Here is a 26,823-nt window from a genome sequence, read left to right on the forward strand (position 1 = left end):
AAATCTTTGTCTTATGAAATAAGTCATATTTCCCTTTTTACCAAGAGAAGGGATTTGGACGAAACCATTTGCTCTAATTATGTTATAATATTCTTCATCATATTTGATGCAAAAGCTCAAAATCAATATTAGTCATACCACACTGAGCTCTTTATTAACCAGAAATACGTCATATAAGTTTTTAAACCATATACATTCAGATTCAATAGGCAGATGGTAGCTACTGAAAATTCCCCAAACCGGCACAAGTTAAATTTAAACACAAGTTGATGGTTCACACATTTGGGTAAGGGACTTGGATAAACTGAAACTGAATTTGATGACATTTACAAATATTTGTACTGTTTTCTTTGGTTGCTTGATTCTGATGTGGTGGGTTTTTTTCCCCTTCTCTCTTCTTCCAGGTCTTTCCCAGGGAAGCTACTGCATTAAGCGACCAACAGGAGACGAACTAACAGACTTGAACCTCTAGACCAGCTCCTTCATTGATTTACAGGCTCAGGTTACAGAACAGAAAAAGCTGTGAACCCCACGTACTGTGAATCATGAGAATGGTCTGTATGTGTGAGGCCACAGAAAACAGACTATCCCTTTTGCTTCTCATTGGATTTTTATTCAGGACCAACACTTTTCAAAGGGTATTCCAGAAAACACTAATCTCATAGAAAAGGCCACATGGTCAGGACACTTTGGGCAATAATAACGCTTGCAGAATTTTTTTAATGGAAGTAATCTCATTTTGGTTCATCTTATTTAAGAATGTTAGAAGATTTTATGTAAAATCCAGACTTCCGGTTCTCTAGAAAAACCGAAGACATGACAATGCAGTGAACATATCCTCACACAGACATAATTTCTTGCAGCTTCCCATTAGTCAGGGAACGAGCTCTCCATTAGTCAAGGACCATCCAACATGCCTGGATTCTGGAAGCCTTTTACTTGGCTCCCCTTGTTTCAGTCTTTCTTGAAGACACACAGTGTCTTTTGGCGTATTAAAGGCTCTGAGAATCCCTCAGTAAATATTTCTGTTTATTTTGTTGAAAAAAATTTCCCCAATATATTGGATTATAGATGTTTCTTCCTCCACATTTTGGGATGTACTGTTCTAGATAATTCTTTGGGTTTATGTTTTCAGTTTTCACTCCAAAACTTACAGATGAAAATCAATTTCTAATATATCACTTGGTACAGGGTTATAGACCATAAAATTCAAGGAATTCTGATTTGTGGGTATGAATTTTATGCTACCTCCTGGAAAATATTTGTGAAAGTATTTAGGAAGCTCAGATTTTGCACTGAGGATTCCATTTCCATTTCTGGATGCTTTTATAGGCATTCAAGATGCAGAACAAATCCACCTGGTTAGACTATTTATATATTCAATCAGACTTCAAGGTATATTGGTAGAGATGAAGGAGCCTCTGGATTTAACCCAAAATTTAACTTAAAAATTCCACACTAGGAGACCCACGGTGCTGCTGATCTAGTAACAGCCCCTAATAACATGTATTCTGGAGAAAAGACTTTGGAGAAAAAAAATACACTTGCAATATGATAGGGTAAGTAACAGGAATTTATAGTACTATTATGCTCTACCAGGTAAACTAGAATTTAAGTAGATATTTCCTTCTTATAAGTATCAGCCGAGTAACACTCAAAAAAAGAAGATGGACACAAATTGATCTTTTGGGGGGGTGAGCCCAATAAGTATCATCCAAGTGATCACTATAGAAGCCCAATAATAGGGTTTGACAGTTCATCTTGCTGGCTGAGAACACTGAACTTATAGTAATGAATTTCCAGTTTTCAAATTATTAGAGTTGGAAACATTGGTTATGATGGCAGCAATGACGTCATGCAAACAATTCTGGTGGACTTTGTGTCACTAAGCAGGTGTTCTCTGGGTTTGGCTAAAGCAGACTGAGGAAAAGAAAATGGCAAATGAAGAGGACAAGTAGATTTAGAAAGAAGTTGTTTACCACTTTAATAGGGCTGTCCAACATTTGGTCACAAGGGTCATTCTGAAACCTAATTTCTTTAATGGTCTTCCTATCTCACCAGAAGACATCTGAATACTCTTGGAAAAAGCAAATCAAACATAGAAAGATGTGCTGTGATAAGACTTGTTGCTACAGCACCATGTAATTAATGATGTCAGACTTTGGATTTAATCAGAGGACATTTCTGCAGTCTAGGACAGCTAAACAAAGCCTTAAGACATTGTATTTACAGAACTTAATCCAGGGATCCATATTTGACCATCACTCTTGCCAGAGTCTTAATAGCATGGTGGAGCGGCTCCCTCAAGAATCCTCATTTTTCTTATCTGTGGAAAAGCGAGTAGTTCTAAAAATATTTTCCTGGAAGAGGTTAGAACGGTTATCATATACCAGTTGAATATAAAGTATGGTTATGTAAGCCAAGCTTGCATGCTAATATTGCACAGGGTAGAAAACAATGAAACGGGACGATGTGCTTCCTCGGGCCATCTGGTAGAAAGAGAAGGAAGCTTTTGACTCAGTATCGTTCTGATGTCTCAGATTCCAGGAGTCCACCTGTAGCTGGCCTTCCAGTGTGAGTGCCATGCCGACCTCTCATAAGGGCACGTGATTTCCTCGCCAATAGAAAAAGAAATGACAACAAAACAAAACATCCAAAACTCAAAGAGGTACACCAGCCGCCTCAAACTGTGGTACAGTTCATTTTTTGAAGAGAATATATAATATTTCAAAATATTATATATATACATATATTTCAAATGGTACAAAGTAACTATAGATCCAGATTAGAAGACAGTTGATCTTTCTTTGTGATCCCCAAAATTTGCATTGAGAAAACCCTTTTTTTCCTTAACCCACTTTCCATGGTGTTGCCAAAATCTCCGGGTCTTCTCACTCCAGGAGACTTCGTGACACACAGTAAAAGCACTGTGATTATCTGGTAATCAGTCAAAGTGCAAATAAGAAATCCATTTGGCTTCTAATGTATAAGATGTTTTAAATTCTTAAAATGTATTTTCCACAGAGTAGGTTTTCCTTTATTACTATAACAAATGCTTCCGTTAGGTTCTTGGGTGAATCTGAAACCAAAGAAAGAAAGAAAGAAATTTCAGGGAGAAAACGAAATGAAGGCACAAAGAAAGGTGATAAGGCAGAAAAAGAGGACACCTTGAATTTTTAGGATGTTGCTTCTTTCACGTGAACTAAAGTAAACAATGTTCAAGTCTAGAGCAGTAGTTCTCAGATGGTGATCAAAGCTTATGGACAGGCCACAGTATTTTTTTTTTATCAATTCATTAAATTAATTTTGCCACAATTGAGGAGACAGACTCTTGGAGCAATGCCTATCCAGGACTGGGTTCATGGGCATGCAATCTAGCTGCAGGGAGCCCTTTGTCGAAAAGGGCCCCTCACTTGGTTTAATGACCAGCAGTTGCCATCTTGAAATTATTAGTAACTTTTGAAGAAGGGCCCCTGTGTTTTCATTTTGTACTGGGCTCTTCCTGCACATTATGCAGTCATTCCTATGTCTGTCTGATGAGAATTTCATAAGTAGGAAATTCCATGGCCTTCTCATGTTGGTCTCTTGTAAGATGCAAAGGGGTGGCATGAGGTGAACTCATTGCCAAGCTCAGATCACGTTTGTTGAGGAACATAAGAGACCTTTGCAAGGTGAGGAACTGTTCCACTCAAACAATGACATGGTGTTCAAGGGCAATCAAGGGCATACTCCTATAACTATTGATGCCATTTAATCCATTCAAATATGGTCCCAAAGACTCTTACATTCAGAAGGATGCATGCACGAAGAGTCACTGGTTTAGAGCATGAATGATGGTTCTAATAGAGTTGAAGGTTCTACTTTAGAGTTTTAGGACTTAAGGCATTTTTCTTCATCATCTCTTAATTTTTTATAGCTTAGGAATTGAGTATTCTGAGGCCAGGAGTGAAGTCCATTTAAAGCTTTCAGGGTTAGGTAGGAACAGTCATACACTATACACATTTGCATTCAAAAGTTGGTTGGATCAGGGGCAGAATGTCTGAGAAGTCTTCACACATTTTTTTTATTCTTCCATATAAATAACAGATCCTTCCAAACCTTGGTTTCCTACAGTCCAGTGGTGTTTATCGCATTTTGTTTCACTGTCTTCTTTTTTACCGAAAGGAGGGAGAAAGCGCCATTTCCAAAACTGAACTGGAATTGCCTTTCTTTTATCTGTACTGACCCTCCTCCTCCCCTATCCCACCGAACCTTAGGCCCTAGCCTCCACAGAAGACCAGGGGCCGTGTCATGTCCACCATCACATTCCCAAGACTTTAATTTTAGATAACAGAGGCTTAATATTATTTATTAAAGAAATGAATGAGCGCACTTGGACCAGGGGCAATTGTGATAGCATAGTTTATTCTTTAAGAAGATAGTTTACTCTTCTTTCCTGCAATCTCTAAATACCCCTCCCTGTCTCCTTCCCCACCATCTCTCTCTCTCTCTCTTTTAAAGGCATTTCTTGCAAAACGAATGGACTAGAGATCAAGATTGTGAAGTCTCTCAGAACATTTCAGACCTGGTGGAATTTTGAGGGAAGAAGCTGGAATATGTCAAAGCTGGTACTTTACCCTTCAGTAATATAAAAAAAAAATCAGGGTGATTAGAATGGGTGGAGATATATAAAGTTAGAGTCGGCATTAGAAGGATGATCCCAGGGGCTGTGGACAAATGATTGTGGTGAATTGTGTTGGGCTAGTCACAGAGCACACCAAATCTGACAAGATGGCTATTGTGGTTAGGTGTGTAATCTGAGGTCTTCAACTTACTCTTTTAGGAAATGAAACTTGACTCTATATTGTGCAATAACTGTTGATTTCCTCGCTAGTGTGAAAGACATTAACATATTGGATTGAAGGAAATCCAAAGTTGCTTGATATTTCCCCAGGTATTCGGTCAGATTACGTTCTGGTGTTTTAATCTGCTAATTTTCCTTCCCAAGTGACTTTGGTTTTCTCCTCATTTTATTCCCCTCCTCTTCCTGTTCCCAAACAACCAATGTTCACCTTTTACATATAAATTATTACACCATTGTCAAACAACTTATTTCTTCTAAGGGGAAGTCTAGCTTTCTAAATGAAGTCATTGTTCCTGAATACACAGGGTATTAGATTTGTTCCTGAATGCATGGAATATAGCCTCCCCACCTTTCAAACTTATGTTTTTGATATATCAGTTTAAAGAAAAGAGATAAACTAATAGGCATCTAAAACCATCAGAAAAAAATCTCTAGTCAATATTTAGGTCGGTTAGTCTTGCTATAAACTCCCAACAAAGCAATTTAATAAAACAATTGAAGCAATGATCAAGCAGGAACAGGGTTAAAATTTAGCCAAGAAACCTCACCCAGATGTACTAAGCTTCTCCCCAGAAGGTACCTGTTACCAGTTTTATTGTACCCCAGGCTGGGTTTTTGGAACATGTCTCAAGCATGACTACTTTCTCTCTGTAGGGTGGCATTCAGGAAGCTTCCTCTTTCCCTATGATTTATTCTTCCGAATCTCCTGAAATGGAAGCCTTTACTTAATTCTACTTATCTTTTCTCCTTCCTTCTAAGTTTTACTGTCACCCAGATCCAATTTCCCCAAAGTTTTCCTTAAGATTGTGGCCTGTTACCCTGGCTAGTCCACGTTCTGGGTTGTCTGGTTGTTTAAATGAAACACTGAATTTCTACTCTCCACCCTCCTTAAAAAATGAGCATCATAAAAATTTAAATTAGACCACATTTTGCACCATCTTTTGTTTATCTGCGTTTCAAAGAAGGATGAGAATTTTCGCTCAGGATGATTAATTTGGAAGTAACCCATATAAAAGGGAGGTTTTAGAAAAAAACTATATAGGGAAAAAGAACGAAGTCCCAGAAATCTTTCTTGCAAATTTCTTTACACTGAAGCTACTTTTAAAAAATAACAGTGTGACGGAAATTCCCAGTTGCCCTTGGCAAGCTGGGTATGTTTCTTCAGTTTTTTGTTTTTGTCTTCTTCTGAGAGAAAGAACTCTTTGAATCAATCCTACACATAAGAACAAAAGAGGTGACTTTCTTTATTCTTCCTTTCACTTTAATAAGAATTTGAATTTTTTACCCTAACGATTACCTCTTAAAGAACAATGAAAACATATGATTCATAATTAAAATACATCTGTGAATTACACTGTTTTAAAAGTTAAATTGCTAGAGTCAACATTTGAAGTGTGTAGGCATATTTATACTCCGATGGGGAAAAATACACAGGGCATACTAGAAAAATTCATATAAAACCTATTTGTGGAGCATATGATCTAAGGACTGGTGTTGGCTGTTTATACAGAATGGAGCTCCTGTGTGTGTCATCTGGACTTAATTGGTGCCTTTTGTATTTAGAAGTGCTTATTTCATTGTGAATTTCTTGTACGGAAGGGAGGAGAAGATGTAAGTCAGTGTACTGTTTGGGTTTTCTTAACCCAAATTTCTTAAAAAATTCAGCTTTTTCTAGTGTCTTCTTCTTCCGCCTCTAAAGACAGTCTTGAGAATTCTTAGTTGACTTACGTGCCGTGCACATGGCTGTAGAGGATTCTCTTATTTCCTTTCCTGAGATGGATGCACACATCAGAACAGGTGTACCCTCTGCTTTTAACCTGGTGCCAGGGTGGTTTATTTCTCTTACACACTCAGCTGTGTGCGCTGTGCCCAGCCCACCCGGGGGCGTAGTGAACACAGTGTGTACCAGCCTCTGTTACCACGATCGGATTCCACACCATACTTTGGTGATGCCGGAGAACATCTAGGATGTATTACAACATGCCTGATGGTTTTAAAGTAGACTACAAAGGCCAAATCAAAAAAAGTGACATGGGTCACAAATAAGTAGCACTAACAATTTCTGTGTTTTGTTCCTTTATTTTCTATCTGCCAAAGAGTCTCCTCGTTGGTATTCTTGGAATTTCACATATCTAAATCCTGAAATGTTTTGATTTGCATTATTGCTCTTTACGGACTTTCAAGTCTGAAGGTACTATTAAAACAGGGCTCACCATCAAGAAAGAGTGATTGGTTATCATTTGGAATAGGGAATGGAGATTTGGCAGAGGATATGTCAGCAATGTGTTTAAAACAATGGTGACTGGATTCCAATCATACTGGCCAAAATTCAGAGTAGTTTAAAACTAACTTGTGAGGGTATCTTCAAATTATTTGGTAAAGTCATCTTCAGGTAAAATGTAACCAAAGGGAAACCTGAAATCCATACTCTACCAACTAATTAAGATGATTTTGGGGGTAAGCATCAGGAACTGGGCTCATTTTCGAATACTCTCTTCTGTAGGTGTCTCATTGAAATGAAATACGATAATCCAGGCAGAGCTTCTTAGAGTATACAATTTCATGTTAACAAGCTAGGATGGTTCAGGCATCCCTCCTGGGTGCAAGCCAGGGAGGTATAGCCATTTACTGGCTAATGTGGTCAATACAGGCAACTAAATTTGACACACAGTGTCTCCACTTATTTTATATATATAAAAAAATTTTCTAATGGTGTTATGTTTTCTGCATCACAAAGACGCAAGAACCAATTTTATTTTGTGAAAAGACAATTCTGAGAAGAAAGACCAAGGTAAGACTTATAATACAGGGGCTGGAATCAGAGATCCCCTTTTAAATTTGGGTCACCCTTTTGGAAGCCTGCAACTTCAACATATTGGAATTTGTATATGGCGAAGCTTGCTTTAAAAAATACCCAATACTTAAAACACATACACACATAACAGGGCTGATATTCATGTGGTACATGTACATATCACCATACTGGCTCTTAAAATATTGATATACTTTTGTACTAGTGAATAAATAGTTACTGTCTTAAGTACCCTGACCAAACGCCCCCCACACCCCCATCAGAACTTCCAGACTTTCCTACGGACCAGTATCTATAGGGTCAACGGCTGGCCTAGCTGTCCTCTCCAACCTGCTCCAGCATCATGACACCAATTCTGATGGGCTGGGTAGCCTCATACAGGTCGTTACATATTTTGAAGCCAACTCCTGATTTAACCGCACAAAGTAAGAAACGATTATTCACATCAGAGAATTCTTTCACCTCCCTAAAAGGGTATCAAACAATTCCTTTAAAGAACCTTTAGAAGATGGCTGCACTTAAATGCAGAACTGTTCGGGAAACCATCTGGATGAATTAGGCTAGACCCTTATTTTATTATCCATTCTGAGCACCATAGATACCAGATGCATAATCCAAATAACTGCCTCACGGCTCCTCTTTCCTTTGGCTGTGGCAACCTAGCTTTATTTATGACTCAGTAAGAGAAACACTAAACTGCTCAGTATGGAAAAGTCAAGTTCAGTCTCTAACTTCCCTCTGATGGATGGACACTGATCTGAATGGTTAAGAATTGTTTCTGTTGGGGAAAAGGCTTCTTCCTCTCCTTTTCAAAGCTTCTCTGGGTGCTGTTTGTAAATACAACACAAAGGCAAACAGTACAGTTCGCAACACGCATGAGACATTTGAAAAAAAATGAACTTACTCTTGTGGTCTTGATTTTATTGCCTGTAGCGCACATCCATCCGGAATTATCAGGGAGTGTCTTACACTCTTCTCCTTCTAGACAAGGTTCCATCTCACACCACCATTTCCCAATCACTATGGAGGCTGTGCAAAGACAGGAAACAAGTGTGTATGCAATTCATCCAAACAACCTGGGCACGAGGCTGAGTTTTTCTACAGATGTTAATGCTCTTTGAAACACATTAGGTCCTTTTTAACCTTTCATGATTGGCTAAGAATACTAAGAAGAATGAGATTTTAACTTAAACATCTTAAAATGCAAATATAATTATGCCATCTGGTTTCATCAAGCTACATTTTGTCCACAATCTCCTTGTATGATGAAAACATACAGAATGGGGACATTTACTTTTTGGAGGAAATTTTGTGTTAAGTTTGTAGATCAAAGACCTGGTACTTTCTTTTCAGTGAAAGGGACAAAAGGGCTAACTGTTCTTCAGAATGACTAATCGAGCTATTGTTTTCAGAAAGGCCAGTTTATTCACCCAGCATTAGGGTTTATCTCCCACCCTACAGCCTTTGAGATATCAAAGGCTTACCAAAAAAGAAAAAATGAATTGACCAAAAGTATAAAAGAAAACCTGCAAAATTAAAACCAACAGTCATAATAAATGAAACTGTTTACAGTCAAAAGTATATTTGATATGAGCTGTGGTTTCCTTTCAATAGGTTTAAGGTGACATGAGTGGAACTTTTAAAACTTGACCCTCTGATAAAATAGCCCTATTTTTCAGGGTGATATTGAGGATGACCACATTAGAAAGCTGGCAATGAATTTAGTGGATGGATTTGTAGCACACTTTTTTGGATAATGAGATTTTATAAAACTGGAGACTAGATTCGCTCAGTACAAATCAAGCAGCTCCACATCTTAATATCCTGAGTGAAAATTTTTTCTGCACGAGCATTGGTCATTTCTGAAGCTGCTCAAGGCATTAGATTTTTTTTTACAAATCCACCTGGGCATTTTCCTGCAAAATCCTTAAAACGTCTGTGAGTGTTTCTTCTGTGATACTTTCCAAATGGCTGTCTCTACACTGGACTGAAACTCTAGGTCTTTATCTAAAAAAAAATTTGTCGCTTCCCAACCCCTCACATTTCCACCTTGTCTCCATTATGACGTTTAATTCTCACAACAACAAAGAACCCACATGACATTTCTTAACGTCACAGAAGATTAATCTTAAAATGAAATGGAGTCCACGCCATAGGGAAGCAGGAACACATTGAAATTCTCTATCCACCCAGCATTCACTAGAGGGATTAGATTGCTACCTTAGAAGCAGAATGGTTTAAACGTCCAGACATCTACCTGCATTTAGGTTTCCCCCTTCTACACTTTTCTTATTTCAGACTCCCCCTCCTTTAGAATACAGTCTTCCTCAAACTTTCCTTTGAATAAAAATTACTCTGCAGGATTATATATGCAAAATCATGTCTACTCTATTATACAGTCAATTTAAGGATTTTTTTCAAGGGTAACTTTGCCTGTATGTGATGCACGCCTTATATATGGACCAGACCAAATCGCCTAAGATGCAACTACATTGGATAGGGCAAGCAGAGGAAGTAAAATCTTGCACATAGTTCTATCCTTATGCAGGACAATGTGATAATTTTGGTAAAACACAGACTAATAACAGAAAACACGAATCCTTCACAGCGTCCAAAATGATTATGAACGTTTTGAATGATTTTCTTTTTAACAGCAGGTCTCAGCATCAGGGTATGGAGTAGAAGAAGAAGCTAGTCAGGAGTTAAGAGGCCTTATTTGTGTGAATTAATAGGTGACAATACTAAATAGAGAAGCATATATTTTGACAGCAAGAAAAACATATGTAGCCTTGAAGGGGGAAAAGAAAAATAAATGGCAAAGCTTCCAGTAACGTCAGATACAAGTCAGTGTTTGGCAGTGTTTATTGAAAGCCTTCAAACCGAGGCTCCCTTCCGGCTAGAGCTCAGTCACAAACAGGCCAATCACATTTGCCATGCTTGTCCCCTTAAAGCCGACCTAATATTTCAATATTGCTGCCCTGCATCTCGACCATCACGAATGGACACTCTCTGACCTTAGCTCTGAGGGGAAACTGCCTTTCCCAGTGGTCTTTGATTTAGAATTTGTCCCTCTTTTTTCACAGGGGCACACAAATAATGAACAACCACTGGTAAGGTCAGACATGAGTATCTTTGCCTCTTTCTAAAGGACCCTGTTCCATCTTCTTTTGGCTGCTCTGCCCTCTCACAGCTGACTTACTTTGTTGCAAGCTAACAAAGCAGTTACTCCTCTTTCCCTCAAGCATTAATATCTCCTAAATGACAATGTAGACAGTAGGAAAAAGAATACATCTCAAAACCCAAGTATGATTTTTAATTCAAGTTTATAGAGACCACTGGCTTGGAGGGGAAGAGAAAAAGCTTTCTAAGAATAAAAATGTCCCAGACCTGCCTACGGTCTCTAAAAATTCATGTTACGGTTGCCTCTTCTAAATGGACTTTGATGACTTGGCACTGCTCTCTGGCTTATTAGAACCTAGTTCATTTTTCCAGGGTTGCTTTTCTAAAGATGCTATTTGACCTATTTTGTTTCTGCTTTGCGCATTCCACAGTCATCTTAATATATATTATTTTATGGCCTAGGTCAAACTGTAGTCTCTCATCCTAGTTTTTTCATGAACTCCTATTTCCTGAAATATCTTTAAAAAAAATTCACAAAGAAAGGATTTAAAAACTGCCTCCTCTTCTCCCAATTTGGAAGCTACTGAAAACCTTCTGATTATTGGACAAGGAGTGATCAATTAGATTTAATAAAATGAGCTAATATTAATGCTATTTATTTGTTTTTAAATAATTTTTTTCTTACAGAGATAATTATAATGATAAAACCGTAAATAAAAATCATTCTAAAATAGCTTGAATTATAGTGGTCAGTTCAATAATAAAAACGATAACTGACATTTCTGAATGCTTCTTATGTGTCTCTGTGTTAGGTGCTTTTAAATGTATTATCTCAGTCTTCAAAGCAACCCTATGAAGTAGATATTATTATGAACCCATTTTTTTTAGATAAAAAAACTAAAGCCCATAACGGTTAAGTAACTTTCCCAAGCTTACACAGGTAGGAAGTTCAGAAATTAACACAAGAATCCAGGCCTGAACAAGAGAGGCCGCGACAGTGAGAGGCCCGCGCACCGCGATGAAGAGTGGCCCCCGCTCGCCGCAACTAGAGAAAGCCCTCGCACAGAAACGAAGACCCAACACAGCCAAAAATAAATAAATAAATTTATAAAAAAAAAAAAAAAAAGAATCCAGGCCCGCTTAACCACAAAATCCATGTTTTCCATCACCATAGTGCTAACTCATTCTAGTTTTGTATTCAAAATTCATAGGTCTCCAAAAAAACATGTATTGTCTGCTGAGTGGATGAATGAATTCTCCCTGCTCTGTTTTTTAAATTTTATTCTATTTGATTTATTTTATTATTTTTGGCTGCCTTGGTTCTTCATTGCTGCGTGCAGGCTTTCTCTAGTTGCACCAAGCCGGGGCTACTCTTCGTTGCGGTGCGTGTGCTTCTCATTGCGGTGGCTTCTCTTGTTGCGGAGCACGGGCTCTAGGCACGCGGGCTTCAGTAGTTGTGGCACGTGGGCTCTAGAGCACAGGCTCAGTAGTCGTGGCGCACAGGCTTAGTTGCTCCGCGGCATGTGGGATCCTCACAGACCAGGGCTCCAACCCATGTCCCCTGCGTTGGCAGGTGGACTCCCAACCACTGGGCCACCAGGGAATCCCTGCTCTATTACTATTGGAAATAAATTTCATATCAACACAAACACTTGCATAAAACAAAAAAATTCAATTTCTTGTAAAATTAACTTAAAAAATAATGTGGGCAAGGGACAGCTGATTACACTTGTTTCTTCTTAGTCTCAGCTACACATTGCTTGATTTCATCAGCTGTAGCATTTTAATAGAAATTCCCACTAGTGAACACTTTCTGAATCCACGAGAAACTTATGAGGTAGATGCGTAACTGCTCTAAGAACTTTTATCACTTAGAAGAACTGAATTAATTAAATATCAAATGCAAAACCCAACTGTCTCATCTGTGGTGATTATGAAAAAGGGTCTTAAAAGTCCCTTTTAACCCTGGGGTTCTGGGATTCTCTCTATGAATGTGCCACGTTCAGAAAAATATCTGATCTTCAACTTTTTCAAGAATGTTCATCTTTCCTTGAGATATTCTTAAAATCACTAAGGGCACTTTAATCATGAGTCTTGATTTCGCCCTTATACCAGGTCATATTGCTGTCAAGCAGAAGAGAGACTGTAAAAGGAGAGTCAATCCATCTTTCAGTGATAAATCATAAATGGAGCAGAAATCTTGTTTTTTTTTTTCTCCCCCCTTTGGTTGTTGCCGTTCACTTTGAGGAATTTTCCCACGGAAATAGAAAAAGATATAATAAGCAATGGCTTAATAAACATAGAAATAAACATCATATTGTCTAAGAACTGCAGTCCCCTTTTTATCATTTCAGCAGATAACATGTGAGTTGCAGTTCAGCAAATGTTTATTGGGTACTTTGCACAGTCAAAGCACTACCTGATTTACTGAGAGCGATAAAATAATGAACATGACATAGTCCCTGCCCTCAGAGCCTACAACTTAGCTCAGGGTTTCTCAATATAGGCACTATTGGCATTTTGGCATGAATTACGGTAAAGAGATAAAAATGAACAAAAAGTGCTCCTCCAGTAGTAAATACATTAATATACTAGAAGAGCAAATTCACAATGGGGAGTAGGAAAAGAGGAACTCTTAATAAGATTGTAGAAGTTTCTGAAAGCAAGATGCTTGGGCTTAAAATATTTTTTTCATTAATTTTTTTTTTAAGGGAAGTTAAGTCATTGAAGATTCTAGATTCTGTGAGCAAAGGGAGGGCATGTTATAGGCATAGTTGGGGAAGATGAATTCGGCAGTGACGTGCAAGACACAAGAAGGAAGAAGCAAGCACCTGAAATGCCAGATAAGCCCTACTGCATTCAAACAGAGAACTGATAGGTCTTGATTTTTGGATGCCTGCTCTAGAATTGTGAAGCAGGGCAGAGCTGAACGTGATGTTAGGAACAACTGAGGAAGCACTGTTGCCAGTATCTCACCCATATTAGCTGTAACCCTAACCACACTGGACTCTAATTATTAGCTTATTAGCTCATGTGCCTGCCTACTCACTAGGTAGTGAACTTCTTGAGGGCACAGATCATGTTGCATTCATCTTTGAATGGCATAGAGTAGCTCGAGACAGGTTTGCCAATTTTAAATGAAGGAATGAAAAATGAAACAAAAAGAGAAAGAAAAAAAAAATAGTGCCTATATCAAAGGATTGTGAGGGTCACATGAGAAAATCCATCCCAAGCACTCAGCAGAGTGTCTGGCATTCAGCAAATGTTTAATAAATATTAGCTATTACTATCATCAGCAGCATCATCATTTTTATTACTCGAAAGAATGAAATCATTCCCAAAGAGAAAAGGCAATTCTTCACAAAGTTAGCAAGTACACCATTGTTTTTCGATATTATGCCAAACTCTCAGCTTGCTTCTATGACTTATGAGAGTTTGAGCATAAATTAAATGATTGAACATATGATTGCATTCGTGTTCCCAGAAGTAGGTTATAAGTACATCAATCAAGACAAATTTCCAGGCTCATTTTTGTGCAACCTGTCATGCAATTTAAAGCAATGGCTGGAACTCCATTAGAGGAATGGGACAGCTCTCCAGCTTCCCTTTTTGCACAGGCTGTTGGAACAGCTGTTCCGATGCTCTTCTTCACAAGACCTGCAGCGACTCCCTGTGTGTGACTGTCTTTATCAAAGCAAACAGAAAATTAAAGGCATTGAATAACATTGCCTATAGACATTCCAAACTCCCTCTTTCCTGTGAGCTCACATTTAAGGATTGGATCCAGTCTGGGGGGATTAGGGAATGGTTAAGACTCTAAGCTCTTGGGTATGTAATAGAGGGACCCAGGTTTGAACCTTAACTCCATCACTTACTGGTAGAATGGCTTCAGAAAGTTCTTTGGTTCAAGTCTCAGGTTCCTGAGTTATAAATGGAGTTAATAAAAATCACAACTGGTTATTGTGAATTTTAGATAAAATAAGATGCTTAGCATAATACCTAATAAACGTTATACTCAACACATGGAAATTACTACTGTTATTTATCCATATGTCCTCTATCCATCTATGTATGCATTCATGCAATTCCCTTTATAGAGAGTGAGTGCCTTTTTTTTTTTTTTTCTTAAATGGAAGTTTATCCTAGTTCTGGGATGCATATATTTGCTTTTTACTGATTAGACTGTACTTCTTGGTAGGATCTACAATATATTTTGGAGACATACATAGAACTAATAGCTGATGATAGGATTCATTAGCACTGCTTCTCTTCTACAAATTCTATTCTAGTGCTTTTCAAACTGAGGCAATTTATCTTGGTGAGGCTGGAAGTGAGGATGTGGATTGTGAAACGGGCAGTACTTAAAGACAGAAGACAAGTGTGGTATAATTTCTTTGAGTGATAGTTTTCCTTGAAGGTATTTGAAGACAAAAGTTATATTTTATTCATTCAAAAGCTGTTCGTTAACTACTGTGCTGGACATAAAAGAGACACAGTTCCTACCCTAAAGTGGCATACAATCTCTTGTGGGAGAGAAACACTATATGTAATGATGGGAAAATGAGGAGGTAATTTCACCACCAAGTAATCAACCAAAGTGTTTTCATATTAAAGCAAATAAGAATATTCATTATGAGGTAAAAGGCTAACTTCACATGAATTTTAAGATAAAACACAAAACAAAGAAATCTTTTACTTGTCATGGGCAGTCTTATCAGAATGCAGGGGTACGCTTCCTACTGCTTTGAAAAAAGGCTGTCTGCTTGGTGAGAGAGAATGTTCAGATTTTTTGCCAACTTGAGGGAACACTCCTAATCCCTGCCAACAATAATATTCCTCTTCGTGGTCTGGACACCAGGGCTGGAGTTTCTGGCTATTTTGCACTTTCAACACATGATAACTCTATTCATGCATCCACTTACACTTCAAACACTGGATGTTGGTCTTGCTTTCCCTAAATTGATGGTTTTATTTTAGAATTAAATTCAGCTATATTTTTTTGCGTTTGTGTAGGTACGTAATTTAAAATGTACGGTTAAGAAGGAACACAAAGAATCATGGTTATTAGACAAATTTCCTACTGTACATCCCTTGTATTCTCAAATTTAACATTCTATGTTAAAGACGAACCCTGAAGTTTACAGTAGATAGTAAGTGTAATTTTGTTAGGACAAAAACATTTTGATGTTCTTATTTTTGCCTACCATAGAAAACTTTACATTTTTCCTCCCCAGTTTTGAAAGTAGTATATGTTCTTTTCTAAAATTCAAAGCATACGGATAATTAGAAAAAGGAAAATAAACACAATTGCATTAGGCGGAGGTAAATTGCTACATTTGGGTATGTTTTTCCTAGACTTTCTCTATGATTATTCCTTACATAGTATCCAGAGTGGTCTTTTCAAATGCAAATGATTTCCTATCATTCATCTCTTAAAACTCTCCAACGGTTTCCATCACTTAGAATAAATTCTAAACTCTTTACAATTGGCCTACAGAGACCCACGTTACTTGGTCCCGCCCATTTCTTCAACCATGTCTTCCACCATCCCCACTTCCACCCCCCTTCCCCCATTTTGTTCCAATCTCTCTGGCCCTCTAGCTCTTCTGCAAACCTGGAAATCTCTTTTATGATTTGGCTAACCCTCTGTCTGGGCTGTGTTCTCCCAGAATTGACATTAACCAGGCCACAATTCAATTGTTTGTTCTCTGAGCGGCCTTATCTAAACTAATTCACGCCCGCTTACCCTGCCACTTTCCCCTCACGTTCGGCTTTGATTTTCCTCATAGCACATACTACTACCAAATTCACAGAACATATTTTGTTGGCCTGGATATTTGCCTTTTCCTCCCACTTGATGGTAAGCTCCATGGAAGTTTGGACTTTATATTTCCAAACGGCTAGAACAGTGCCACACATAGTAGATGATCACTATAGAGATTTAAAATGGTTGAATAAATGTATATACATAAATAATATAAATTTTTTGGAAAAAAGTAAGATCACATCACATATACTGTTTTCTGCCCTTCTTTAAAACCTAAACACTGAATCATAAACATTTTCCCATGTCTATTAATAAATGAAATGCATCATTATTTTAATGCCTGCATACTATTCCATAGGAGGGCTGCACCTTAATTAATTTAACTAATCCCCTACTGTTAGAAATTTAGGTTGTCTTTCTTTGGGGTTGGTTGGCTGATTGCTATTAGAAAGGATGTTTATATGAACAACCTTGCACACATATCTTTGAAAATGTATTTATTTCCCCAGAATGAATTCCAAGGAGTGGAATTTCTGAGTCAAAGGGTAAAAAAAGTTTGGTACTTGTGATATATATCATCAATATGTCCTCCAGAAAATTTGTACAAACTGGTATTTCCCACCCAATGTACCCATTTCTCTGTACAGCTTCACCAACATTGTTAGCATTCTTAATGATTTCAGTGAAATATGGAGTTTGTTTGTTTTTTGGGGGGGTGCAGAAACATGTGGCTTAACTGGCGAACCCAGCTAACTGCCAGCTTTCATGTTCCAACTTGACTTTCAAGAGAGTGACCTACTATAGTAATAAGGCCTCAATTTCTTTGTGAATAATTCCTCCTCAAAGAATCCAACTGAGAGGGTTGTCACAGAATAAAGAGAGAATGGGGAGGTCAGGCATAGTGAAGGCTCTAAGCCAAAAGCAAAACCAAAAACACTACATTGGAGTCCTTAGTGTACACTGATATTTCTCGGAGGTTCCCAGTGGATGGAATATGCCTCCTGCACATGGATCTCTCAGGTTTAACCAACGCAGTGTGGCGAATCTTGCTATTTCAGAATAGCATGTGCATTTATGTCTGTCCTTCTGGAATTCTGTGTCCCTGTGCATATACTTCTATTTGATCCAGTTACATTCATGGCAACAAAATGGGGAAGGGGTTAACCTAGATGTGGGTGTAGAGAAGAACTCCAAAATGGTTCTACATTTTAAATCAAAAGGAATATCAGATTTAAAAATGATATTTACAAGCAACTTTCAAGCCACTTGTACATCTATGTAGCTTTTGGGTGCTAGCTCTCTGTGTTCTTACCATGTGACAAATGGCTCCTGGGAGGAATATATTTGTATACCAGCATTTTCTCAATTTGAAAAAGTACTTTATTAGGTTATTATTAGGTTCTATAATATAGTTTTTTTCTAGAATGGCTACAGATTTACCAGAATCAAATAATGTTGGTTAAGTACCCTTTTTTCTTTTCCCAGGTAAGGTAATCACTTTTATAGTTATTGATACATTAAAATATCACTTTGGTTGATTCCGTTTTGCAAGAAATCCCCAATATTAAATTATTCCCAGAAAATTCTTGGCATCAAGTTCCTTTGCAAAACCAGTGCTCGCAATCTTGGCAGTAATGGGAAAGTTGCACGCTGATTGTAAGGTCTTTCATTTTAATTTCGTTCCTACTAGAGAAGATTGATATATATAAAATTTAAATAGAAAACACATTTCAGATGCCAGCAGTGAAAAAGACTTTGTCAGCCTAATGAAAAGGTATCAATTTTCTCGATTTTATTCAATAAATTGTGAGTCATTTTCTAAATGGATTAGATTAAAGGAAAGTTCAAACTCCCAGCGAGATGCTCTTGGCGCTGATGGAGACTTCAGACAAGGGAGATAGAACAGGGCACACAAAACCTCTTAGGCCTCTTCAGATCTATACAAACTGACAGCAAGTTAGGAGGGAAGTATCTCTAACCCTGAACTCACCTATTGCCTTAGAAGCCAAACCCTGGGGAATTGAACGGGAAACATTGTTTCTCTTATTTTTTTAGGATGACATGCATGGCTGATTGAATTATAACTGAGAACACGGAAATTTTGGGAGGAGTGAGGCTTAGAGGAAGAGGCTGTGTCACTCAGTGCTTTATATGCCTGTCTCACAGATCCTTGATAAAATAAGACAAAAACACGCTACAATGCTCTTATGTTCACACAGTCTCTGAGGAAGACTTTGATGCCTTCTGCTTTATTATAGTTAATTTAACTTCAGAAAACATAACCCAACTTTCATGTGAGGATGAAAGGTGTAAACCTTGATCACGGAGCACTCTTGAATCTAGTTTTATTTGTGTGTACATGTTTGAAAGGGCAAGATAATTTGATAATTGGTTATTTTTGTAATTTGGCAAGAACCGCCCAATATCTTTTTGGCACATGCCTTCACTCACCAATCCCTTGAGAAATGGAAAATAACAATCGGTGCTTTATTTTCTCTTACACAATGCCATACAACTAGCGTGGTTATTTTGGTGGAATTGTTGGGATGGTTTGGAAAAGCTCAGCTTTATTTATCAGAAAATTTCTATAGACTATCTGCTCTATGCTTAGCTTCCCTTAACATAGGCAGTCTGAGTGACATAAAAGCATGTCAAAGCTTTCACGTGAGTTTTAAAGTAGATGAGCAAATGAGAGATGATATAAGGTCCTTATTTGTTAAACACTTCATTTCTAAAGTAACAAGCAACTTTATTATTTTTTTATAAATTTATTTATTTATTTATTGTTGGCCGCATTGGGTCTTCATTACTGTGCGCGGGCTTTTCTCTAGTTGCAGTGAGCGGGGGCTACTCTTCGTTGTGGTGCACAGGCTTCTCATTGAGGTGGCTTCTCTTGTTGCGGAGCACAGGCTCTAGGCGCGCGGGCTTCAGTAGTTGTGGCACGTGGGCTCAGTAGTTGTGGCGCACAGGCTTAGTTGCTCCGCGGCGTATGGGATCTTCCCAGATCAGGGATCGAACCCGTGTCCCCTGAATTGACAGGCAGATTTTCAACCACTGCACCACCAGGGAAGTCCCCAAAACAACTTTATTTAAACAACCAGAATGAGCTTTTAGAAACTGCCAACATACATGGGAAAATTCACAACATTGGCACTTTGCAACTTACCATGTTCATGTCGATGACGGTACTAGGAAAGTGAGAAAATCAAAGAAAGCCAGGAATATAAATGTGGCAATGTTTTTGATGAATCCAGCTGCAAAAAGTTCAGAATCATAGTTCTACTGCCTCAAGCCACATCTCCCCTACTCTTCTCGCTAAATTGAAAAACTCGAAGTTTAGCTAAATTGGAAGCAGCATGTAATGCATTCCCAAAGTTCAACAGCAAAACCTAGAAACTAGAACAGTAAGTCCCAGTCTGAGAGCTAAGGATCTCTGAAGGAGGCGGGGAGGACTGTGGTTTCCAGGGGGGTTTGAAAAGCTTTCTTGACTAGCAGTAGTGATTTAGTAATTCTGATTCACTTTTATGTTTTGTATTTACCTTCTCTTTATGTCAGGTGATACTAACTTTTCATTTTCTGATTGTAGAAACGGCTGCACACTCTTCTTCTCCCTCTGTGCCCACCCCTTTGAAATGTGACTTCACCTCTCCTCCCATCAGGAAGTGGAGTCTATTTCCCCAGTCCTGCTATCTGGGTTTGGCCATGTGCTTCATTTGGCTAATTAGAAGTTAGCAAACACGACACAAGAAGAAGCTTGAAAGTACTTTTGCTTGGGGCTTGCTGCGCTTTGGAACCCTGAGCTGACCATGATGGAATGTCATGTAGAGCAGAGAGTAGCTACCCAATCTGATGCCCTCCTGGACTAATTAGCCTGCCAACCATCAGACATGTAGCTGAGCCCATCCTATACTCCGGCTCTACAAAGTTCACTGCTAGCCTGCTCCTTACTCCCCCCACTTCCGGTCTTGACTATTTATACAACAGCTGCAACTTCAGTGGCTATCATGAAGGAAAGTTCAGGAAAACTGCTGCAATGCTGGCACTTATGTCATTAAATCGATGTCAACAACCCAAACCTCTGGACTTCTTGTTATCCGAGAAAAATCAATTCCTATTACTCAAGCTATTACAGTTGGGCATTCTATTACTTACCACGTAACGAAACCCTAAGTAAAACTGAAGGCATTCGATAAATATTTGTGGACTCACCGAATGAATGAATCCAGATATTTGTACCAAGGCCATATCACTGCCATTTCTATCCACTTAGTACTAAATATTCACAATGGTCAAAGACTGATTTTTTTTTTTTGGCATTCAAATTCAGAAACTCAATTGACCTATAGACAGTCCTGAGAGTGGCTTTTTGTCCTCATTATGTGTGTCTCCAATTTGCATGCACAATCAGACCTTCCTTCACAACTCACCAGATGCAGAAGATACAGAACTGGCATAGCTGTATGTAAATTAGGCATTTTCCCAGAGAATTTCAGTGTCAGTGGTAATGCTGAATTTTCTTAATTACAATCCAGATATGCTCACAATGGAGTAATACTAACTGTTATGGTCTAGAGAAGCTAAATTCAATTTTACTAAACTATTAAGATTCATTTGGATGTACAATTTGGGCAAGAGGAGGAGCACATATAGAAATTGCTCTCATGGTGAAGTATTTTCTGAGGCTTGCTGGAGCAAAGAAAGAAATTGCGAGAAGACTGAAAATCAGCCATCAAAAGAGAAAGAGAAAGAGAGCAACTAAAGCAAAGGCTTCTAATATTTATTTATTGTTGATTTAAAATCATTTTCTGTTCTACCCACAGTAGGCTGAAATGTATCTCTACCTGAGTCCAAGCCACTGGGACAGAGTCGGAACATTTTTTTGAATTGATGTGATTCGGGGAGAAGGCAGGTCTGAAGAAATTTTTTTTTTCTTATGATCTGAGTTTTTAAGTTGGCTCTAGCTCAAGTACCAAGCTCGAAAACCATTTTCATTTCAATTTCTGAGATGACAACTTTTCTCAAAGAAAAAACAATCACTGGCACAACATGGCTTAACATGAAATTTTGAGTAAAGGTGTACTGCCTTTGTGTTATAGCATTTTGTTGGGTCATAAGAGCCCCTTTCTATAAGAAGGATTATATCAAAATTACCTGCTTTCAATTATGAATCTTATTATGCAACCTTTCTTGAATAATGTCCCCCCTCAATTGAGAAAGGTAAAGCACATACAGTATGTAAATCCACAAAACACATGCATCCTAAGATCACTTCTGAAATGCATCAGGCTATGTAGTGCAGTTGATACAAAACTATGAGGCAATCATCAGGAATCTTCTAATTGGCCCTGTTCTATTGTGTAGTTTAGACCAAGAAGTGCAACATCTTGAAACATATAGACACATGTATCAACTCATTATTTGGGAGTTGAGAAGAATTATTGACATTTTAGAGAGAAGGAAATTGAATCACAGGGAGCTTGCCCGAGCTCACACAGCTAGTGAGGGGCAGAACTGTGAATCAGCCGAAGCAACTTTCTCCAGAGCTGTTTAAAGGTTTGGGAAAGCGATGTCTAAGATAAATGTGGACGGATGAAGAGTAATTTGCAAAGTAATCAAAGTAGAGATGGGTAATTCCAGTGGCGATAAAGCTGTGCACTAACCAGAAGTGTGAGCTAGAATGCTGTACTCTGGGAACTACTGGTGATTCAGCGTGTCTGGAGCAAAAATGCACATGTGTTTGTGAGTGAGCGTGGGAAGGTGAGGCTGGGTGCATTTTAGGTACGGAGGAATTTGATCAAGGTCTTCAAAAAGACCGGCTTTACAAAAATGCTGATACTGTGGCAAATCAAAGATGCCGTGAGGATAATGGAAAGGATCACTTTTGATCCAGAGCAAGCTCTCTCTCATCTTAGGTGATACTGTTTCTCTGTCAGATGAATTTCTTCTCCTGGGCCATGATTCCTCATTGGGAAAGTGCAATTTAGTAGATGGCACTGGGGATGAATTAATTCATTTGGCAGAAGCAAGCAGTCTGTCCTCACCAAATATTTCCTTCAGTTCAGATCTCCATCAGGGGTAGCCTGGAGGATGTCTGCTCAGAATCAGTATCACTCCTCCGATTGGAGGTCGTGTGACTGCAGGCTTCCACATCTTCCCCTGCACCGAGGTTGTAAAACCAACTAGGGACCCTCGGTTTACAGACAAGGAGCCAGGGCAAAAGAAACTGCAGGAGGCCATGACCCAAGTAAAGAGCTCTACTTGAGTTTTAAGCCATAGGGTACCACTTTTAGGAATTCCCTCTTTTACTGAAATGAATTTATATAAAAAGGGAACTTTGTTTCCTTGCTCTAAGTGGTAAACTGGTATCATTTGTTCTAAGGGCAAAAATACAAGTATACCACCCCTGCACGCATATACCAGTTTACTGCATCTAGTTGGATACTACTGTCCTCCTAAACTGATGTCTTCAGTCTATTTTTAAAAAATTGGCAACTAGTAAATTTTAGAGAGGTGTTAAAGACACAACAGTACCAAACTCTTCTCATTCAAGATATCACAGACAGATAAAAACTGAAAAAGAAGTACTAATTACTCTGTATTCATTGTTATTTAGTGCCATGTCTGTTATTACCTAAAATGATCTCATTTATCACCAGTGGTATGACCCCTGCACACTGAACACAATGAAACAATCTCTCTCTGCCTCTCAGTCTCTCCATCTCTTTTATTGCCTCTTCTAGTAGCAGGAGTGAGAAAGAGCTAATGCTGTCCTTAGATGCCTTACAATATCCTGATCGCTTTCAATCCAAGACCACTTTTACTTAGATCACATTCAAGAACTAGACACATTAATGAGAGAAATGAATAAATGAAACTGTAAACTGTGAAAGAGCTGCAACATTAGTAGTTTAAGTTTCCAGCTGGCATTCACATTAAAAAATGTATCAACGCAGCCTAACATTTCTTGAAGGACAGCTCCATTTCAGTCCTGTCTCCATGATGAAAAGTGCCAGACTGGGAAGTCATCGGTCTGGTATTTTAAGACGCATTTAATGGCTGAATTTGGAAGACAGCTTCCAGTACCTGAATGTCCAGGAAAAACATTAATCAATCAAGTTTTATTAGTGATGACCAATAACAGAAAAAAGCTAAATTCAGCCCCAAAATTTCATTATTACAATGGGTTGTGTGACCTCCAATATTCCTTAAAAGACCGATGGTCTTGCATTCTGAGAGAAATGAGTTTTGAAGATGAAATAGGAAACAGTATGTCACTGCAAAGATGCATAGAGGCACTCTCTCCCGTGAACAGAGACCAACCTGTATCTGCTTTTACTGATCAAACTGAACAATGTGAATTGGATTTTGGGAAGAAATGGCCAATGTAGCCTGTAAACAATGCTTGGTTTCTACACATTTGAAACTCCCTAGGCTACTATATTCTCTGCCACTTTCAAAGGGGGTGCCAATTTCAAAAGAAGCTCACATCTACAGTTGAAGAGGTTTCATCGGGAAAGAAAGAGAGGGGGATAACGTTTGTTGAGCAAATCTTAAATACCTTATACAGAGTATTTCTATTTCAGCTAATGCTCTCAGCAACCCTGGCAAGGCTATTATTACCCAGATTTTACAGATAAGCAAAGTAAGGTTCAGATTTTAAGTAATTAGCACAACCTAATGGATAGCACAAGTTAGGGTATAAACTCAGGCTTTTATGAGCCCTAATGTGTTATGTATTTTTTTATTCCAGAATGCCTGTTGGAAGCACAGGTTTGGTGATGCCAACATCAATTTGTAACATAATCAGTTTGTGGAAACTGTTGTTTCCACATACCTAGCATTTATTTCCTTGTCTACTGGCAACAATACCCTAATTTTCCTTTGGGGAACTACTCTCCTCACAATGTTAGTCTGATGTTTCAGATGGAGCTGACCCCACCCCTTGGAGACAGAGATGCACATGACCAGGCTTGTCCAATCAGATCACTCCATCTCTCTGTAGGTTAAAGACTGTTGCAAAAAAAATTAGCTACTCCTCTCTTTGAGAAGTGAAGTATCATTTCCCTCCTGCTGAACCTGGGATGGCCCTAGTAACTCGCCTGACCAACCGGATGCAGCAGAAGTGATATTTGGTAGCTCATAAAAAGGCTTGTAGCTTCTACCCATGCTTCTTGGAATGCTCTCTCTGGGAGTCCTGAGCCATCTTGTTAGAAGTTCAACTACCCTGAGAATACCATGCTGGAAAGGGCATAGACACCATGTTGATAATCCCATCTGAACCCATCCTTCCAGCCACCCACTTTATACCAAGGTAAATGAGTCATTTTGGACCAGACCAGTCCAGTCTAGTCACCAGCTAAACACCATGCAGTGACCTCTGCCAATGTCATGTGAAACAGAAGAAGCAACCTGCTGACCCATCCAAATTACTGACTGATAAAATCATAAGATGTCATAAAACATTATTGCTTTAAGCCACTAAGTTTTGGGGTTATGATGCAGCATTAAAGACGGGAACAATCTCTTTGGCCACAATGATTGGTTTGGAGATGGGCTGTGACCTGGGTCAACCAATGACATTCATTTAGGAGTTTTGCTAATTCTATTGGGAAAAAGATAACTCTGTTTTCATTGTTAGGTGGTGATCTGGTAAGATACAAAACTGGGGCTACTGGTAGCATTTTTATTACCACTGGAGCACAGCTTATTTGAGACTGAGGCCAATAGGGAAGAAACAGTAGAAGGATGGAGAGAGAGGGAGTGATGTCTGAAGACAGTCATAACCTTGGCCTTTTATTTCATAGGAAAATAAACTTTTTATTTAAATCAACTGAATTTTGTTTCTTCCCACTGAAGAAGTTTCCACCAAGAAAAGCTATATTAATGGGATAAGGTGAAATGATAAAGAAAGATTGCAAATGAGGAAATGAAGGACCTCTTTGTATATATATTTGTATACATGTGCATATTCAAAATTAGTATCAAGGCACAGTTTCAAAGGTGGAGGCATACTAAAAAAAAAAAAGGCAAACTTAAGGACATATCAAAAAATAATTTGCCAGGCCTATATAGGAGGGCTTTCACTTCAGCGGCCATTCTGATCTTTCCAATTGTGCTTCTAGACAGAAAAGTACAGATACATAGTTTGGTCAAAAGTTATTTGGGGACACAAAAATAAACTGAAAATGGATTAAAGATCTAAGTGTAAGACCTAACACTATAAAACTCTTAGAGGAAAACATAAGAAAAACATTCTTTGACATAAATCACAGCAAGATCTTTTTTGACCCACCTCCTAGAGTAATGAAAATAAAAACAAAAATAAACAAATGGGACCTAATGAAACTTAAAAGCTTTTGTGCAGCAAAGGAAACCATAAGCAAGACAAAATGACAACCCTCAGAATGGGAGAAAATGTTTGCAAACAAAGCAACTGACAAAGGATTAATCTCCAAAATATACAAACAGCTCAGACAGCTCAATATCAAAAAAACAAACAACCCAATCGAAAAATGGGTGAGAGACCTAAACAGACATTTCTCCAAAGAAGACATACAGATGGCCAAGAGGCACATGAAAAGACGTTCAAAATCACTAATTATTAGAGAAATACAAATCAAAACTACAATGAGGTACCACCTCACACCGGTCAGAATGGCCATCATCAAAAAAATCTACAAACAATAAATGCTGGAGAGGGTGTGGAGAAAAGGGAACCCTCTTGCACTGTTGGTGGGAATGTAAATTGATAGTCACTATGGACAACAGTATGGACGTTCATTAAAAAACTAAAAATGGAACTACCATATGATCCAGCAATTCCACTCCTGGGCATATACCTGGAGAAAACCCTAATTCTAAAGGATACGTGCACCCCAATAGTTCATTGCAGCACTATTTACAATAGCCAGGACATGGAAGCAACCTAAATGTCCATCAACAGAAGAATGGATAAAGAAGATGTGGCACTTATATACAATGGAATATTACTCAGCCATAAAAAGGAATAAAATTGGATCATTTGTAGAGATATGGATGGACCTGGAGTCTGTCATACAGAGTGAAGTAAGTCAGAAAGAGAAAAGTATTGTATATTAATGCATATCTGGGTTTCTGTGGAACCCAGAAAAATGGTACAGATGAACCTATTTGCAGGGCAGGAACAGAGACACAGATGTACAGAACGGATGGGTGGACACAGGGTGGGAGGGGAGGGTGGGATGAATTGGGAGATTAGGATTGACATATATACACTACCATGTGTAAAACAGATACCTAGTG

General features: G+C 38.4%; 1 protein-coding gene across 4 annotated transcripts in view; it reads right to left on the reverse strand.

Moving 5' to 3' along the window:
- Nucleotides 1-222: 222 nt before the first annotated feature.
- The window catches only part of TAFA1 (TAFA chemokine like family member 1), a 773,964-nt gene continuing 747,363 nt past the window's right edge, over nt 223-26,823 (reverse strand). For all 4 annotated transcript variants that reach the window (XM_068558949.1, XM_068558948.1, XM_068558950.1 and 1 more), the window contains 2 exons: nt 8,560-8,684; nt 223-3,079 (listed from right to left, as the gene is read on the reverse strand). In XM_068558949.1, the coding sequence (XP_068415050.1) occupies nt 3,062-3,079; nt 8,560-8,684 (143 nt within the window). In that variant the 3' untranslated portion in view covers nt 223-3,061. The remainder of the gene's footprint in view (nt 3,080-8,559; nt 8,685-26,823) is intronic.

This window comes from Eschrichtius robustus, chromosome 12 (genome assembly GCF_028021215.1).
Source record: "Eschrichtius robustus isolate mEscRob2 chromosome 12, mEscRob2.pri, whole genome shotgun sequence".
Lineage (NCBI taxonomy): Eukaryota > Metazoa > Chordata > Mammalia > Artiodactyla > Eschrichtiidae > Eschrichtius > Eschrichtius robustus.